The sequence below is a fragment of the Centruroides sculpturatus genome, unplaced genomic scaffold (assembly GCF_000671375.1).
Source record: "Centruroides sculpturatus isolate CEXI.00-Female unplaced genomic scaffold, Cexi_2.0 scaffold743, whole genome shotgun sequence".
NCBI lineage: Eukaryota > Metazoa > Arthropoda > Arachnida > Scorpiones > Buthidae > Centruroides > Centruroides sculpturatus.
In genome coordinates, this window is record NW_019384970.1 from 160,807 (window position 1) to 179,559 (window position 18,753).

General features: G+C 34.8%; 3 protein-coding genes across 4 annotated transcripts in view; all 3 read left to right on the forward strand.

Annotated features, from left to right (window-relative positions):
• Window positions 1-1,350: 1,350 nt before the first annotated feature.
• LOC111632597 (adenylosuccinate lyase-like) lies at window positions 1,351-10,819 on the forward strand. The gene is made up of 11 exons (XM_023377074.1): window positions 1,351-1,865; window positions 3,715-3,918; window positions 3,996-4,040; window positions 6,884-6,963; window positions 7,041-7,212; window positions 9,173-9,219; window positions 9,291-9,381; window positions 9,840-10,057; window positions 10,127-10,307; window positions 10,376-10,552; window positions 10,640-10,819. Exons 1-11 carry the CDS (start codon window positions 1,644-1,646, stop codon window positions 10,724-10,726), a joined length of 1,524 nt encoding a protein of 507 aa, XP_023232842.1. The 5' UTR covers window positions 1,351-1,643; the 3' UTR covers window positions 10,727-10,819.
• Window positions 10,820-15,278: 4,459 nt separating this feature from the next.
• On the forward strand, window positions 15,279-15,713 carry LOC111632579. The gene has a single exon (XM_023377056.1). The coding sequence runs from the start codon at window positions 15,279-15,281 to the stop codon at window positions 15,711-15,713; it is 435 nt and encodes a 144-aa protein (XP_023232824.1).
• A 1,554-nt stretch (window positions 15,714-17,267) lies between these two features.
• The window catches only part of LOC111632598 (UNC93-like protein MFSD11), a 73,034-nt gene continuing 71,548 nt past the window's right edge, over window positions 17,268-18,753 (forward strand). Inside the window, exon 1 of one of the 2 annotated variants that reach the window (XM_023377076.1) lies at window positions 17,268-17,716. In XM_023377076.1, coding sequence (XP_023232844.1) covers window positions 17,624-17,716 — 93 coding nt within the window. In that variant the 5' untranslated portion in view covers window positions 17,268-17,623. The remainder of the gene's footprint in view (window positions 17,717-18,753) is intronic. The other variant, XM_023377075.1, reaches the window with a different exon arrangement.

The window sequence follows — 18,753 nt, forward strand, 5'->3', positions numbered from 1 at the left end:
TAAACCTTCGAGGCGCGAGGCCCTTCGGACCGTTAGGCATAGGCGGTGGCCCACGTCGTCCATGCCTTACGCCGCCCTTGGTCATAGAAATGATGTAATTTGGATATAAATTATTTATAAATACGTATGTTTACGTATTTATATACGTTAAATACGTTAAATACGTAATTATAACGTTAAATACGTTAAATATACGTAAGTTATATTTTTATTACGACGCAAAATATATTTAAGAGTTTACGACCACTGTGCCGGGTGAGACGTTGTTGAAACAAAAAAGTTATGCATTCCATCACGTACATAAACAGTGTCGTAATTCGCCAAGTGCAAATCAGCAAATTCGTAAAATTTTTGTTTATTTAGAACAATCCGGATAATCGAAAATCCGGTTAATGGAGGTCCGGATAATGGAGGTTCTACTGTATTTTCTCGCGCGCGTGGGATTGTGGGATCTCTCTTATGACTGGATCTAGTTTCGAGAACTCTCTCGAGTCGATCGCGATTGAACCTTGTTTTAGTCGAGATTGAAACGGTCGATGGAGGTTGCACTAGGCGAAGAGGGCTCTAGTTTAGTAGTGTTACAGAGTATAATACGTATATTTTAATATATTTTTTAAAAGAAGCAAAATCACTGAGAAATGTTACGAGTGTTTAACAACGGGTTCAGAAAACTTTGAAAATGTTAACAACGGATTCGGCCGAACCCGCTGAATATCACCACTGATCCTGGGTAGGCCGCTGAATATCGGTACGCTCGTTCCGATATTGCATATCTAGTTATGTAGATATAATCCACACATTATCTTTACAGACAATGACCAGTATTAGAAATTATGACAGCAATGTACTATATAAACTATTGTAGAATGCGAAATAATTTAATTAAATTTTATTGATATTTATTTGTTTATAAAAATATTCGTTGACGTCGATCATTCATGCGTTTTACATGTTATAGAGTAAAATATACTCTGACAGAAATTAAAAAGAATCTTCATAACGCAAATTTAAATAGAAGTAAATAAAATATATCATAAAAATAGGTGTATTTTTTAAATATTAATTTCTAATTATTAAAGTTTAATGGTCAATTTAAACTAATGGTAATTCATTAAAATTTTTTTAAACGATTTTTCTATCAAAAAACGAATAATATCATTTAAAACATTTGTACGTAATGTCTGCAAAGGAAAATAAATTTTTAAAAATTTCATCTAATAATATTCTCGACTGTTTTCGTTATGTTCAGTTTAGGTGCAATTAGGTTAGGGAAACTCTGTATTTTAGCCGAACGAGGGCGATGGGTATAGTCCTTTATCACGTGATCACCTTTTATTCGGTTAGCGTAAGAATGGAGACCGATTGTATACACGAGCGAAAAGAAAGAACGCCAACTTTCGACAATCATATCGTTGTAAAAATACATGAAATCCTAACGTTACGTACGTCAATATATAAAAACTGACGATAATTATCAGAAATCGAACAGTTTGGACAGGTAGGTCTCGATTTTAAAAGGACCCAGTAAGTGATAGAGCACAAAATGCAGATGTCGCTTTAAAGAACATAAATAGGGAAGAGGCGCCGTGGTTCATTTTAGTGGCAGGCGGTGCGTTGAGGTGGATAATTATATTTGCTGGGAAATGGCGACGGATGACGAGACGCGTGTGGCCGATAAAGGTCTTCCGAGAAGCGAAGAAGTGTCGTTTTTGAATATTCCGGACGACGTGGACGATTTCCATCGCCGCTATCAATCTCCTCTGACATCGAGATATGCCAGTCAGGAAATGGCTTACAACTTCAGCGACCATCGGAAATTCTCCACCTGGAGGCGACTCTGGGTCATTTTGGCCAAAGCCGAGCAGGTAAGCCCCAACCGGTTAAATTTTCCCTAATTCATTCCTTAGGCGTTGCGCGGCGCCCTGCCGAACCGTCTGGAGTGATGCTGGGGTTGGGTCCGCCGCCGTGGTGGTTCGGATGGCCTGGCAGTAAGGTATAATAGCTGATGCGAACAAGGCCATTGGGGCCCGAACAGTACCCTAGAGCAGTGTTTCGCAACCTTTTTCTATATGACTGAACACGGCACACTGAAATGTTATTCTCCTTAAAAACATATGATACTATTAATAAAATTACAATCCACTAACCTATTATTATTATTAAACAGACATCAACACCCGTGAGCAAATTTATTTTACATATAATTTCTTAGAATACATAATGCTTGGCTTGTAATAAAGAATAAATAGACATCGTCTTATTTCGTCAGTGCTGCGGCAGAGAATGAAATACAAGCAGAAGAAACACAACAACTGTGATAAACATATATAAATTAAACTTGAAATTAACAGAATATGTGAAAGTTCACGTCACACCTTTCACCATGTGATGGCACACCGATTGCAGGACACTGTCCTATAACGTGTCCATAAGACCAAAAACCTCCAAGCGTACCTGTAACTGTAATCCTTGGCAAGATTTATTATATAAATAACTTGTTCACTTTTTCATATTTGTATTTTATTAGCAAAAACTATCCAAAAAACAAACAATGCTTCGTATTTGCATAGAATTTTTTTCTGTAGGTTGCCAGATTTATGCCCTATGCTATGGGTGTAGTTTCATAAAGTTAGTTTTAAAGTAAATTTCTAAAATTATAGAATAATTTTTCATTTATTCTAATTTAATTTTAAATGACTTTTTAAAATATTTAAAATTTTTTAATGTATTGTGGTTGTTCATAATGAGTTGTAAGTCTGCAAATAAACGTTACAAATAGGAACACAAGAAGAAAAATGTATATGATTGAATATTCCTTTAATGCACTCTGAACACAGTTCTTTTATCTTGTTTTGTTACAAAGATCCAACTTAATGGGTTCCTTTACCCTATTATCCTAACAGGAAAATAGGTTGCTTCCTATTCTCGTACAAATACATATCACGTGCGCAACACAAAACCTTGATAACCGATTTAAAAACTAATCTTATGTCTAACTTAAAACTAATATAACAGGGAAACGTTTAGACTTAGGAAAGTATAAAGAGATAGATAGAGAGTACTTGGGTCCACGTTGATCAATCGATATCTTTGGGGAGGTGCCCTTTCACAGACGTGATCTTTTATTCTTCTTTACTGATTCAGCAATCTGTTCTCGAGGTTCTCTGATTCTTTCGGTTTTTCATAGTCCCTTGTGCTTCTTCCTCTCTAATCTCGACAATCCTCTCCTGTACCTGCCGTCTTCTTCCCACTTCTCTCTTTTCGAGCTTCACTCACTACACTGTATGTCTGTTCCTTTCAAGATCCAGCCAAAAAGTGTTCTCCTGTCTCCTTTCTTCTTGCCTCGGGCTACATTTTCTTTTGTTTATTTCCCCAAATTTGGAGAAACACTAATACCTTACTCCTTTGTTTCACTCTTTGTTCTAAGAAGGGGTAAAGCTTAGTTCACACTGAGCATGATTTGCTAGCGAAAGTGAAAAACAAAGTGAATAACAAGTCATGTTTGACCGGTTATTCGCTTTGTTTTTCGCTTTTGTTAGCGAATCATGCTCAGTGTGAACTAAGCTTAAGCCTCTCCCCTCAAGTAGTAATGGTCGACATGGAAAGTTCCCGAAGATAATAGAAAGTAGAAAAATAGAAATAAAATAAGGAATTGTGAACTATATACAAACTACAGTATGGCTGACAGCCACAGTATTAAATACTTGATTATAGAAATTAGGTATTCCCGTCACCGACGAACAAATTCGAGAAATGGAGAACTTTGTGGGCAAGATTGACTTTCAGCAGGCGGCTGAAGAAGAAAAACTGACCAGACACGATGTCATGGCTCACGTTCGTGTCTTCGGCAAGTGCTGTCCGGCAGCGGCTCCGATCATTCATCTTGGTGCCACATCTTGTTACGTCGGAGATAATACGGTTGGTTAAAATATAATTATTTTAAATATTTGCATTTGGTGACGTTGTTTTTATTCAAAACATTTTCTTTAATTCAGGATTTAATAATGATGAGAGATGGATTGAATATTTTGTTACCAAAAGTAAGTGTTCTGTTAATAATTCTATATAATTTTATAACATTTTAGAATTATTATATATAGGCCTATATATATATATAATATAAAATCAGTATTATATTAGAAAACTTCCAAAACTCTAATCCAATCTCAAATTTTAAGAAAACTTATTTTATAGGAGTGATATTAAATAAATACTCTTAAGTCTCTTCAGAGGTTTATGTACCTCTAAAGAAAAACATTAAATGTTAACAATGACCTATTTATAATTTATTTTGTATACTAGTACTTTCTATATATTAACAGGACTTATTATACTGGGAAATTATGGATGCAGATATTTAGTCTTACAGTTCAAAAATAATGTTCTTTATTTAGTTCACCTGAACACATACACCTCAAACACGTGTTTCGGACTTTTTCGTCCCTCCTCAGCAGGCCTTTAAACGACACTTTCTATAATTAACAACAATTCAAGTTAACAATGACCTTTTGAAGTAATTTAAGTTTGTGAAAGCAAGCAAGAGGCTTGGAAGCATATGCGTTCAAACATTTTGAAATTTCTCTCCGACCTAAGCAAAGATGTATCGTTTTAAGATGACTATAATATCGATTTTTCGTATAATACAGTTTTGCATATTGTTTTGAATACTCGATTACTTGACAGTCAATTTGATTGAAAATTGGGAAAATTCTGACAGTTTTCTGGGTTGGGAAGTAGTGGTGAAATCTTTGTCTTCTGATGCAGGCTGAATAGGATGTATAAAACTTTTCTCTTTTTAATAGTTTTTAGTTATTGCATTTATATAATTATAAAAATTTGGAACTGTAGTTATTCATAATTTAATATATGCACTGTTTAAAAAAGCTAATTTGTGGTGTTTGCTGAAAAAGTATAATAGAATTTATAGGCTGTAGGGAATGTCTGTACCGAGCATATCCAATAAGTTGATTCTTATTGACTGGCCGATTGCTGCACAGCTTTTGATAAATCGCAGATGATTTGGTCGGTTAAATATGAAAAAAATTTTTATTTTCTATGGGAATATAAATTGTTTGGGACTGACAAACCGTAGCAATAGATATGGGCTGTTGGTGCCAAGTCGTACGAGATAATGTGGAGTTGTCTTTGTTTCTGATTGCAACGTGGAAAAAAGCATATGTAGCTATTGAATGAGAAACTCAAGGAATGGAACACATGCACTTTTGGTTGTATGGTGGTCTCTTCAAATTTAATTTGTTACAGAAGGCCATTTGAACTCTGGATTGTCTGAAATCCAAATCAATTTTTCCCATTAGAAATAATAGCAAAAGATTTAACCCATTTCTAGACCCTAAACAATTCCCATTTCAATAAACTTAAACAGAAAATATGCATAATTTAAGGTAAAAATATTATATATGGCATTTAATTGCATTAAAGTAAAACACAAACAATAAATAAAATACATAAATGCAATTCATTTCATTATACAGTATTATTTAAACTTACTATGCAACTTGCTTGGCTTTCTCACAAATAATACTCTTGGAGGTACTCTATCACCAGCCAATTGCTTCTCATTTACCCACATGGAAGTTTTTCCATCTCTGTAACATAATCTCCTAGAGGTCAGTTTTGTCATACTTTTAGCCATATTTGCTGCTTTTACTGCCTTCTTGTTGTTAAGAATGGCACACTCCATTGACTTTGGCATTTTAAATGTGGACACCAGATTCACCAAATGTATACAGCTTTCACGGTTTGCAATAAGTTCCTTTTTCATCACAATCATTGTTACTACAACCTTCTCCTTAGGCTCTTCACTTCCACTCTTCTTGGATGCAATGGTTAATGGATAGGGATTATATAATATATTGATATAACTTAACATGCCAACAAAAAAAGAAACCCAAAGAAGCATTGAAAACAGTATAATGCAATAATTACTTTTGCAGTGGGAGACAACTGACACAAAACAGTGTGTGTTTAAGCAGAAAATGTACTTTTTCACTGCGTGCACAGTTCAAAATGTAAAAGCATTGTTCAAATTCCTGGTTGAATTCCTTTTTAGAATTTGGCATTCAAACTCTGTACTTTGAACATTTCCGTGGTACCATACTTAGATGATATGACAATTTCTAAACTAACCACTGGAATGTAAAGTATCTTGCAATAAATGTAACTGTTTTACATCATAATTTTATAAGAGCAGATTAATAGACTTTTCATATAAAATAAAAATATGATGATAGATTGTGTGTACTTTTGAATCATATTCAACTAAGTTGGCCAAATCTGGTGTACACCATGTTTAAAATCCAAATAATTAAAAATTCAAATTTGTTAGAGTAATACTAGATAAAATATGTTGAAAGAAACAAAATAATTAAATATATACACCTTTGAATATATCTTTCTTATTAAATAGCTAAGTAACAGATTTAATGGACATATAAATAAAATAGTTTATGATGTATATTAAATTCTCACTCTTATACTTTTAATTTACTCTAAAGATACAATGCAAACTGAAAGTTGTGAGGTCAACATTGCTTAAATAAGATAAATTTATTATTACATAATTATTTTTATCAATATTTAAATTTTAAAAAATAGTTTAATAGAAAGATGAATTATTCTTTAACATATCTGTTACTTGCAAAATTGCTAAATTGTTTTACTACCTTTATTTTAATATTACTATTCTAATAGTACTAAAAATTCCTTTTTTTATCTGTTCTACAGTAAAGATGGCATTTGAAAGCAATTATTTATAATTTAAGTTTATTTCTTAACTTCTTTGATTAACATGCTAATGTTATTAAAATATTTAATGAAATATTTAATTATAAAACATAACATACTTTTTGTTTTATTCATGTAGTTAGCACGCTGCATCCACAAATTGGCAAAATTTGCTGAAGATTACAAGGACCTGCCAACTCTTTCCTATACACACTTTCAGTAGGAAATCTTTTATATAAAATGTTTATTTAATCAAACATTAATGTAAATATATAATTGGAATTTTTTTTTATTAGACCGGCTCAGCTGACGACGGTTGGCAAACGTACCTGTCTCTGGGTGTCCGACTTACTTGCCGATCTCAGAAACTTAACCAGGGTGCGCGACGAATTAAAATTCAGAGGCGTGAAGGGAACGACAGGAACTCAAGCTAGCTTTCTACAGTTATTCAATGGTGATGAAGCAAAAGTATGTAAGACATTTCTTATTACAGATTTTATAGGCCGTTCTTAATGTTTAAGTATAAAATTAAAACAGTACAAAATTTTGAAAACATGCAAATTTGTCATAAAAATGTTACCTAAACTGATTAGGTTATAAATATAACTAAACAAAATAATTTTTTATAATTTTGAAATCATGTAACAGATAAAAGATGTATTAAATTATGCAAAATCTGTAAATTGAGAAGCATCACAAAATTACAAATAGAGTATTTATTAAAAATAGAATTTTGCATTTTATCCAACAAAATGGATACATTTGATTTATGATAATTTCTAAGAAAAACAGTACAGCTGAAAATATTTAAAAAAAAAAGCTATTGAAGAATATTTCTGAATATACTTTTACAACTTGCTACATTTTTTAAATATCGTGAATTATTTGATTCGTTATATTAAGATTCACTGCAGGGATCCATCCTCTATCAAATGTTAATGAATTAAAATCATATTTTAATATTTTGTACTAGTAATTTAATTTTTTACTTATTAATTTTATTAAATAAAAATATGAACCTAATAAATTACAATGATCAAAGTAATTCATAATAATGCATTATATAAATTTTATTTCTTTTTAAGTTCAAGTTATAATCAGTAATACAGTATATATAATTCATTAAAAACAATAAAACAGTCAATGTGTTTCATAAATATCGTCATCATATATTGTAAAATAAAATAAATGTAAATAACCTTTTTAAAATTATTCTGAATGCTAAAAATATATTTTAAAAATTTCATAATCTAGACTTTTATTGAACTTAAAAGAAATAGAAGAGCCTTTTGAGAAAACACAAATAGGCTCCAGTGTTATGCCATATAAAAGAAATCCCATGCGATCGGAAAGATGATGTTCCTTGGCTCTACATCTAATGGATCTGGTCATGAATCCTTTGCATTCGGCTGCTAAAGAAAATAGAGAAATGAAACATTACAATATCAAAATTAAATATTTATCTATATTTGATTGATATAATCTTATTACATAAATATATTGAAAATATCAAATAAAATTCTTTAACCTGCCAAAAAATTCAATATTATACTCAATCTTTTTTGACATTACGTAAAATTGCAACGGTGTTAAAGATAAATTTAATTTTATTTGAATATTACATAAGTTTCATATTGTTTCCATATTTTTGAGAAAGTGAAATAAATTAGACATAAGTGTACATTATTCCAACAAAATGAATATTCAAGATAGCTTTCAATTCTGTCATTTGATATAATATGTCTTGATTCAAGATGTAAATTTTATATTAGATTAGAATTTATTTCATTGTACTTTCTCACTTGAAGTTTTATTTGTAATTTTTATTCTTCATCTTACCAGAAATATCTTATTGTCTTTATCTCGTGCTTGACTAGATATAGAATCAGTTACTCTACTTTTTTTTTCATTTCAATTACGAAATCCGTATCTATGAAATAATAACTGATTATTTTAAAAGTTTACTTTATACTTTATAAATTACAAGTTTTAAGATAATTTTACTCATTCAGGAATTTATTAGTGTTTAGAAGTAAAATTAAAATCGACAATATCAGAATTTCCTTTCAAATTTTCAACTAATATGAAATATGCACATCTTCAAAATTTGTAAAAAGTTTGTGTTTATGTTCTGGGCTGGTATACTTCTAGGAGTGAATAATTGTATTTAAAAACGTAGTAAGAAATCTTTTCTATTCTTGAAATGTGTTACCTTACCGGCTTCACTTTCAGTATACTATATTAATTTTTGACGTTGAGTTCCGAGCATTATTTGCTATTGGGACAAATGTGGACAGTCACACACTAATGTTATGCAATATGATATTTTATGATAAAATTGAATTAGAAGTAAAATGTCATTTTTTATTATACAGTACTTAAGTTTAAGATGAAAACATTCATTCATTTTCAATTGATAAATTTTTAGGTCAAAGAATTGGATATGCTTGTGACAAAAATGGCTGGATTCAAAAGGTATTAAATTATTTTAAGAATTTTATAAATGTTTTCTATAATATATGTATTTATTTAATTATATCATATAGTTGTTATAAAATATGCGGACAGACATACAGTCGAAAGATTGACGTAGAAGTCCTTTCTGCTCTGGCGGGTTTAGGTGCGTCAATTCACAAGGTAAATTGCCTTACTTAACAAGCTTTTTCTCAACGAATTTATCGATTTTATTAACGTATCAGTTTAAATAAATAAAATTAGTCAATACATCCTTGAACTTTGTTCCAATGAGAGATTTCCTCTACTTTTAATCATCCTAATCTCATTCTTTTATAATATATATATCAAACAAGTTAAAGACTTTGTCCAGTGATATCAAACAGCTTTAGAAATTTAAGTTATCTTATTTATAAATTACTTAATATAATTTTTAATGTGTGAACTGAAAAAAAAAAAAGAATTGCAAGGTTTATTAACTGAAATTGTATTAAATTATTAAAGTTTAATAAGATTTATTTTTGTTAATTTACTTGGAAGTAAATGATGATACTCTTGATGACCATTACATGATGATGGTACTTTTTTGTAATGAAATCATTATAATTCAAGTTTTTTGATGATAAAAATTATTCATTAAGATTTGTACAGATATTAGACTTTTATCGAACTTAAAAGAAGTAGAAGAGCCTTTTGAGAAAACACAAATAGGTTCCAGTGCTATGCCATATAAAAGAAATCCCATGCGATCCGAAAGATGTTGTTCCTTGGCTCGACATCTAATGGATCTGCTCGTGAATCCTTTGCATACGGCTGCTAATCAGTGGATGGAACGAACATTAGACGATAGCGCGAACAGGTATTCCACGTAATGATTTCGAACTACTCTCCGAAAAAAATTTAAGTAAATAACAAGACTAAATTTCAGGCGCATTACCCTACCAGAAGCATTTTTAACAGCAGACATCATATTGCATACCCTACAGAACATATCAGAGCGTCTCGATATACATCCTATGGTAATAGAGCGACACGTAAATCAGGAATTGCCGTTCATGGCAACAGAAAACGTTATTATGGCAATGGTTAAAGCCGGAGGAAATAGACAAGTAGGTACCGTTTTGTAAAAAGACAAATTCAATACGTAAATCTTGACTTAACGTTTGAAAATTCGCAGGACTGCCACGAAAAAATTAGAGTTCATTCGCATCAAGCCGCTGCGGTCGTGAAAGACGAAGGTAAAGATAACGACCTGGTGGAAAGAATCGAAAGGGATGCTTATTTTGCACCGATTCATAATGACCTGAAAAACCTTCTCGACCCAAAAACGTTCATCGGAAGAGCTCCAAATCAAGTAATTTCCAAGAAATAATAAAATATATATTTAATTCGCACCGTTTGAAAGTAAAAATATTTATTTTAAAAAATTAATTTTTTTTAGGTTAAAGAATTCTTGGAAGAGGAAGTGAAACCTGCTTTGAAACCATTTCAACGACTCTTAGATGCCCAAGCCGAATTAAATGTCTAAAATTGCACACAAAATTTCTTTTCACACGTTTTCTTACAATAAAATAATGCTTGAATATAAGAGAATAAATTTATAGTCTGGAATTCTATCAAATTTTGCTGTTTCTTCTTTGAATTTTCACTAGACTTTGAAATCCTAACAAATTAGAACATATTACTGATAAAGAATTCACACACACACACGCTTTTATAACTCTGCAATTTTTGTCCGATCCAGACGAAATTTTGGTTAAATTCGTCGGAAAATATAGGCTATTGCGGAAATAATAAGAGAGGTTGCGGCCGACATTTTCATCGCGTAAACGTGTACGTTGGACGTTCAGCGCCGCATTTCTGTAAGCTTAGAAGTTTGACAATGGCGTTTGGAACGTCGAGCATGATTCCACCGACGTTCCAAACGCCATTGTCAAACTTCTAGGCTTACAGGAAGGCGGCGCTGAACGTCCAACGTACACGTTTACGCGATGAAAACGTCGGCCGCAACCTCTATTAGCTATAGAATAAACGTTGTATCGATTTCGGATGGGTGATGGCACTGACATTGAACACGTGACGTTCACGCACGAAAAGCGAAATTTCCCTTACTTTGCATTTTTAAATATTTTGGCAAATGGCGTATTTTAAACCTACTTCATTAAATTTAAACTGTAAAAATGACAGCCTCATCGTGTCACTACTATAACAAATTTAAAAAAAAAAACTTTCCATAGTGACCAGGTGACGTTAGGGACGTAGCCACGGAGGGGCAGAGACACCTGGCTCATTTACTCAAACGAAAAATTATAGGTCAATAGGTTATAATAGTATTGCGCGGAAAGAAGTCGGCGTGTTCCGGCCGCGGTTCAAACATGTCTGTCGGTGACGGGAGCGCGTTCTGGTGAACGAGTGGGAAACCGCCAGTTCAAGGTCTGGATGGTCTGATTAGATTCGAAGATTACGTTCGAGGTTCGGATTTAGCGGGAAAGTTCTAGTACCTTCTGTTCCCTATTTAAGCACTGCAATCAGTGAGTGATTTGACGCATTTGAGCTCGTTCAGAACATACCGCCAGCGAGGTTTATTTGAAACGTCGTTGCGTCCATGTGCAATACTGGATTTCTTACGGCGTTTTAATTTAAGTGCTGTATTTACTTCTGTTGTATCAAAATTTAGCTTACAACATACAACTGATGGAAAGGAAAACATGTGCCAAATGCCGAACTGGAGGAGATGGAACTAGCTGCACTAGCTAAAGAAACGCAATTGTTCCATAACCCATCCATACAACGGGCGCTACTTATCTCACTTGCACAGCCGTGCACAATGTGCACTATCGAAAGATCCTTTTGGCCAGGCCAATAATTTATTTTAGTTACAGAATATTTTGATTAAATAATTAAGAATAATATGCATTTTAAAATCTCTTTTTTTGGTCTTTTAATCCTATCCATTGCGGGTTAAGAGTTAGGGCAAGTTCCACAACGGAGGCGACAATATCCGAACGGAACACCACCGAAAACTTCCTGGGGTTTTTCGATTCGTCCGGATTCGTTTCCTCGTCCCCATAGCGGTAGGCTCGCTTACTTTGTGGCAGACACTTAACCTTTTCAAACAAATATTGTTTCTTTTTACTGTTATTGTTTCTCATCCATACTACTACTATGCTAATCTTTCGGAGGTCTGAGTTCTTAATTAATTAATTAATTAATAATGTAAAAAATGTATGTTATCTTTAGTCTCTACAGTGGGGGCGTATCAATGAGATCTCGCACCACCTGAAAATCTTTCTAGAGCCTCCCCTGCCCCTAGGCTAGGGATGGGCAACCTTTTTCTATGTAAGGGCCGCATTTCAAAACTTTTGAACTGACGCGGGCTTCATACAAGAGAAAAGAGAAAAAATGCCGGTAAATCACAATTACAGTTGTCCCTCGATAGTCCGACGTTTTTTAATCCGACATGCTCAGTAGTCCGACGCACTTCCCGTCAAGATACCCGTCCCCGTTACGTGTCTGCTTGCACAGAAGCATGTCGCGATGTGAATCTCCCCATCCAATTCTTACTCGATGACACACATTTCGTGTGTTTTATGTGAGCAGTTCTGTTCGAACAGTTGGAGTAGAGAATATTGTAAGCTAATGCTAGCAAAACAATGCGAAATATGTAATTATTTTCGGTAATCCGGACACTTTTGGTAATCCGACACACCTTTGGTTGTCCCTCGATAATCCGACCTGTCGGATTATCGAGGGACAACTGTATTCATTTTATATAGCTTATAATTATAAATTAGCATAGGCATACTTAATTTAGCTCCTGGAACTGAGGTAAACGTAATATATCGGAAAATTAAATATTAGATGCTGCTAGTTTTTAAAGCGGAACGGATCCGGATGGATCAAAAACCCAACAAATTTTTCGGGAGACAATCTATGACGATGGATATATCTGACCGCCCGTCGTGGACCATAATGTCTTAATAAAAAGTCTCTCTGTTAGTGTCCATTGGGAGGAAGAAATTTTTAAGAAATCCTTACTGAACTCTTGCATAAGGGGGTCGATGCTATTAAATTTTCGTGGTTATAAGTCGAGGGGGTAAGGCGATAGAGCAGGATCGTGTGTCGTATCACGAGCGGCGTCGGACTTAGTTTTACTCGTTATTGACATTTAAAATCTTTACGAAAACTCTCTCTACCCTAAAAATTAAGCCCATTGCCTCTCTATAATTTATTTTTAAATAAAATCTTGTAACAGATGGCGCCATACAATTTTATTTTAAACAAGGTTACTTTAAGGTTATTTTAAACCGTGATAACTGGTGTTGTAAAATCTGTAATATGCCACTTTTTGCCAGTAGATGGCGTTTGGTCGTATTTAGCCCGTTTTCTGGCCGCGTTTCTTTATGCAGCGCTCGAGAAGCGCTTTACAGCGAACCCTCTGAAACCCGTTTCTAAATGCAGCGCTGCAATGTAGCGAACCGTTTCTAAACGTTTGCTGCAAGAGGTCGCTGCAGCGAAGATAAAGCAGCTTTTACGTCCGCTACACGTGTAAAGCAAAATGGACGCTTGTGTGTATAATACGATATTATGCTGTAAAAATAAAAAAGTCGAAGTGACTGTTGATAAAAATATTATGGAAAGATTAAGAAGGATTAAATTTTATGAAATGACTCTGAAAGTTATCTAAAGAATAAGAAAATACTATATTTTAAATATAATTATATATCTTTTATCTATTACTTTGTTCACATTTATGGAAAGATAAATGCTCGATTCTTTATATCTCTTTATTTAAATATTGTAGTTCTTTAACTAAAGCACTATTTTCGGCTGTAACTGGAATTAAAGGATAGATTATAAACGTCCATGTTTCGCTCGAGCGGAAAGCGTTTCTAAACTATGATGCAGCGACGTGTAGCGATAGCTGCTCGTGACGTCATTTACGCTGCACTCTCGCTGCATAAAGAAACGTAGCATCTCCTACCAGTGATGTATAACGTGCAACAAAATGTCCAGATGGCACAACGCGCTGATTGGTCAGATGAATGACGTCAACCCACCGAATTTAACTTGATCTTTATGCACCTCTGAACCCAATCGTACACAATAGATAATTTTAATAGTGTAATTATTTTTTTAAATTTAAATATATATGCACGGATAATAAATAACAGAAAATTTATACTTTGTTACAGATATTATTCATAAAAAGTTCAAGAAAGGATGATTTTCTTGAATTTGTCATATGCATTTAATATAGTTAGAATAGACATTTTGTGCTTTTGAATGTCAGTTCAAAATCTGTGTGTTAGGAAACAACACTTCAAATATATAGAAATTTCATATTCCATAATGGATATACAGTATCTGTAAATGTGTTTAATCAAATTTGTATGACCATTTTTCAAATTAAATGTATAGAATTCTTTTATAAATTATTGAACAATCAATAATACTGTAAGTATTTAAATTCCTTTCAATATAATAGTTGTATATGCTTTAAATAAGAAATTCCATACATTTCATCATAAAAATTGTTTATCAATATAAGTGTCGGGAAAAAGTAAAGTTGCATTTGTACTGTAGTTTTCATAGTAAACTGTTTTTTAACCGTTTTTTTTCTTAAAATAATACTAATGAATAACTATTTCTAGATGCCTTGTATGTGCTGTATACCTGGTTGCGTAAGAAAATATGAAGTGAAGTGATATCCAGTGTCTATATTTAAGTTTACACAGGATTTGATTTGAAAAACAAACCAATGGATTAGAGAATTTGTAGAAAAAATACTTATTATTTAAAATGTTTTAAAAATANTATATTTAAGTTTACACAGGATTTGATTTGAAAAACAAACCAATGGATTAGAGAATTTGTAGAAAAAATACTTATTATTTAAAATGTTTTAAAAATATACAAAGCATTGGCGACATATACAAGCAAAACTACTGTTTTACTTGGTTTAACATTAACAATTCCAATCAGATTCGTGGGAAACAGGTCTGCATCTGTTTCGACACCAGGTCGCTCTCTGTAGCATAAGCAACAAAGCCTAGCTTAACCATCTCCCCCAACTCATCATGGACGAACTCAACAATAACCAAAGCAACCTCATTTACTTTTCCTGGACCCGCGCCCATCAACGTGTAACAGGAAATGAGGAATCAGATGTGTTGGCAAAGGAGGCAGCCGCTTCTCCAGCCACACCAAGCTTCGATGACATCCCAACCGTTGCTATCAAGGATCTTAGTAGAGAAACACTCATCCACATGTGGCAGAGAGAACGGGAAGATGCGGACACCGACAAGACTACCTTCAAGTTCCTACCTAACATTCCCACCCGTCTCTCTCTCAACCACATATCTAGCAACTACTTCATCAGCCAACTCATTACTGGCCATGGGAACTTTCGCCAGTACCTCAATAGATTCCACCACAGCGATATCCCCTTCTCCCAGTGCGACAGCGGTGCTATAGAGGATCCTCAGCACTTCATCTTCGAGTGCAACCTCTAGTGCAACAGAGGACTCAACTTATACATAAGGTCCTCATTGAAGACTTCAACTGGCCATGCACGCCCGCGTACATGGCCAGTCTCTTCATCAACAACAGTGCCACTTACAACAGGATTACTGAATTTATTCGGGAAACCGGCGCTTTGGACCCAGACTTCACTAACAGAAATCAAGCAAAAGACTCTTGGAAGCACAGGTGATTTCTACACCAGCTTCTTCGGCAATATTGGCAAGGTCAGCATAAGACACTAATTCTAATCATCCTCATCGCCTCTTCTCTAACGCGGCTTTTCAAATGGACTTTGTTCACGTGATTGGAACGGGTGCTCAGTGTTGTTTTCGCCTGTTACATTGAATCCTTTGTAAATAGCAACGCGACTTATTAGTTATAAATTATGTTTTGTGTCCCGCCATATTTACGCTTGTACGCCGACGACATTCAGCAACTACTACTCTTGTGTAATCAGTACTTGTAGGTACTCGTAACCCCGCCCGTTTAAAGTAAACAAAATGTGACAGGACAGTTTCTATATTATCGGTCCCGGGATCATGCCAAATTTACCATCCGTTCCTGAACAATTTAATATAACTCTAACCTGTAACTTGCATCTAGCTGATGCATTTGCTCTGTAACTACACTTTCTGTAAAGGGTAAACGAAACCCTCGCGGTACCCTACCTGTATAATGTCCGGCTCTATATAACTGTCGCGATCCAACGTTATTTTATAATCGACGCTGTTCCGTGTCAATGGATCCGGTAATGAAACCTTACGGTCACTATGCAACCTGCTGGTAAATGTAACGCTCTATCTGTGGTCGCACCTCTTTGCCCATGTATCACCACTCCTAAACACCATTTGTCATCATATTCAACACTCGTATTTGTAGCTGTTCAGTTATCACATACCTTTTCGTACATATGTAACGCGCCATAGCTATTTGTACACTTATTCTTTCTGTAACCTGTACACGTATTATTCTATTCAAATTAATTGCGATAGTCGCGCTTACGATCTCTCCCATCTTCACTATCTTTCTTACCCTTTCCCCTTCTTTCTTTCCTTTTACACCCCAGGCGATACCTCCGAGTAGTCCTGGTTTTCCACCCTATTCATGATGTAATACGGTACCATCGACCAATCGGAAGTCGGTGGAATCTACGTCATAACGACACGGTGAGAAAATTGGCGGGAAATAAGCTTTTACGTACGTTCTCGTGTTATTTCATAAAGACCTATAGTAGATGTGGAAAGATTTATCGAACACGTTCAATCAAGAAGCATCCCTATTATAAGAATGGATGCCTAGAATCAGCGACATGAACGGCCATAGGAAAGTCCTTCAATTTTGCTGATTATATATACAGTAATAAAAAAAAAGCTAAGCATAATAACGCGAAGTATATAACCGCACCGTGGGCGTAAAAACTTCGCTAGCGGAGCGGGTCCTCCACCCGAATCCGAATAAAAACGTATATAAGTCACGTGATTAAAAGTAATTACGTCAAGAATTTTTACAAAAGTGGAATCGCGCCCAGAACAAATACGCGGGTAGCAGTTACGCCATCTGTCGTTAATTTCTGTATCGGCTTTAAATTTAGTATTATTCTACTTTAAATTAATCGCGGTATTAAAATCGTAGATTTCTTTAAATTTGCTTCCGTTTGGGGTATAGACTTGGTGGAATACGCGTACATTTGATTACGTTCTTAAAATGTTTACGGAAGTGTGTCAGTGGAACCGCTGCTATTGATTTAGTGACACATGGCCCAGTTAGCGGAATAGAGGAGAGACTTATCTTCGGGTCGTATCGGCTATCACATGTTACGCTGCCAATCGTAATATAAAGATTGCGTACGTCGAGAGAAAATCTGCTTTGATTTAAGGACCGAGAGAAGAAAACATTCGAAATGGGAATCAATCGGCAATTTGTTAATATTATAATTCTAGGTTTTGCATTTATGTTCGTATTCACCGCATTTCAAACCGGAAGCATGATTCAGGTACGAAGTTACTTCGGACGTTTCTTTAGATAATTCCGTGAAGATGCTCGGCTCATCAAATATTCTAAAATTTGGCAAAAAAAAAAAACGGTTAAAGTTTTCGTACTTTGGAGTGAACGTTCGTTTACGTTAATAATAGTTGTTACCGTAGTTACCTTTTGATTGTTTGGGTCCGTGTAACGGAGGTTTCGTCGGAAGTAAACGTTCTCTGTACCGTGGACGGTCGACGGACGTGTCGCCGTTGATTAATTAGTTCGAGGTTATATGGAAATTTACGTTTCGTAGGTAACGTGAGATTGCCCGTGACATTTAATATATGTGTTTGTTTGACGAGGATGCTTGCCGGTGGCTAGATCGTTGGCGATGTTTTTACGATTATCGATCCGGCCCGTCGATTGTCTGGCCCACTTTTGCTGCCCCGCTTCTCTTTCCGTGAAATCGTTGGCTGTGCCTCGGTATTTTGGTAGTACGGAGGCGCGTTCTCTTTGTTTCCGATCCGTTCGAGACCGACATTGGCACGGGATGGACGCCTCTGGAGAGACCGGAGAGTCTGGCAGACGGGAAGAGTTCCGTCTTCGATGGACGCTGTCCGCCTGTTCAGAGACGGAAGACTGCCTCCCGCGTCCCGCCGGTCTTGGGATCCGTCTGGAGGAGATTGGAACTCTACGGAGCCGACCGGAGGACCGTCGGCATAAACTGCCGGGTGCGGAAGGTGTCTTGGATGCCCAGAAGTCCCATTTAGAAATTCGACGACGATGTCGTCTTTGGTACGCTCGGTCTCTTTTGCTCCGTCTATATTCTGTCTTTCAAAATTTGTAAATTCCGTTTTATGTTCCGTGTTCAAACGCGTAAACCTGACGATGGGCATCAAATGTGGTTGAAAGTGTTTGTTGGCGATTAGATTAAAGTTTTCTTCATTTTTTGAGATGTTTCTTTTACTGGGTTTTGTTCCTCCGTGTGTCGGCATGCCGTGTCGTTTGAATTTGGACCCATACGCTCTCCTAACCTGGCACATTTTTTAATCTAATTAATTAGTA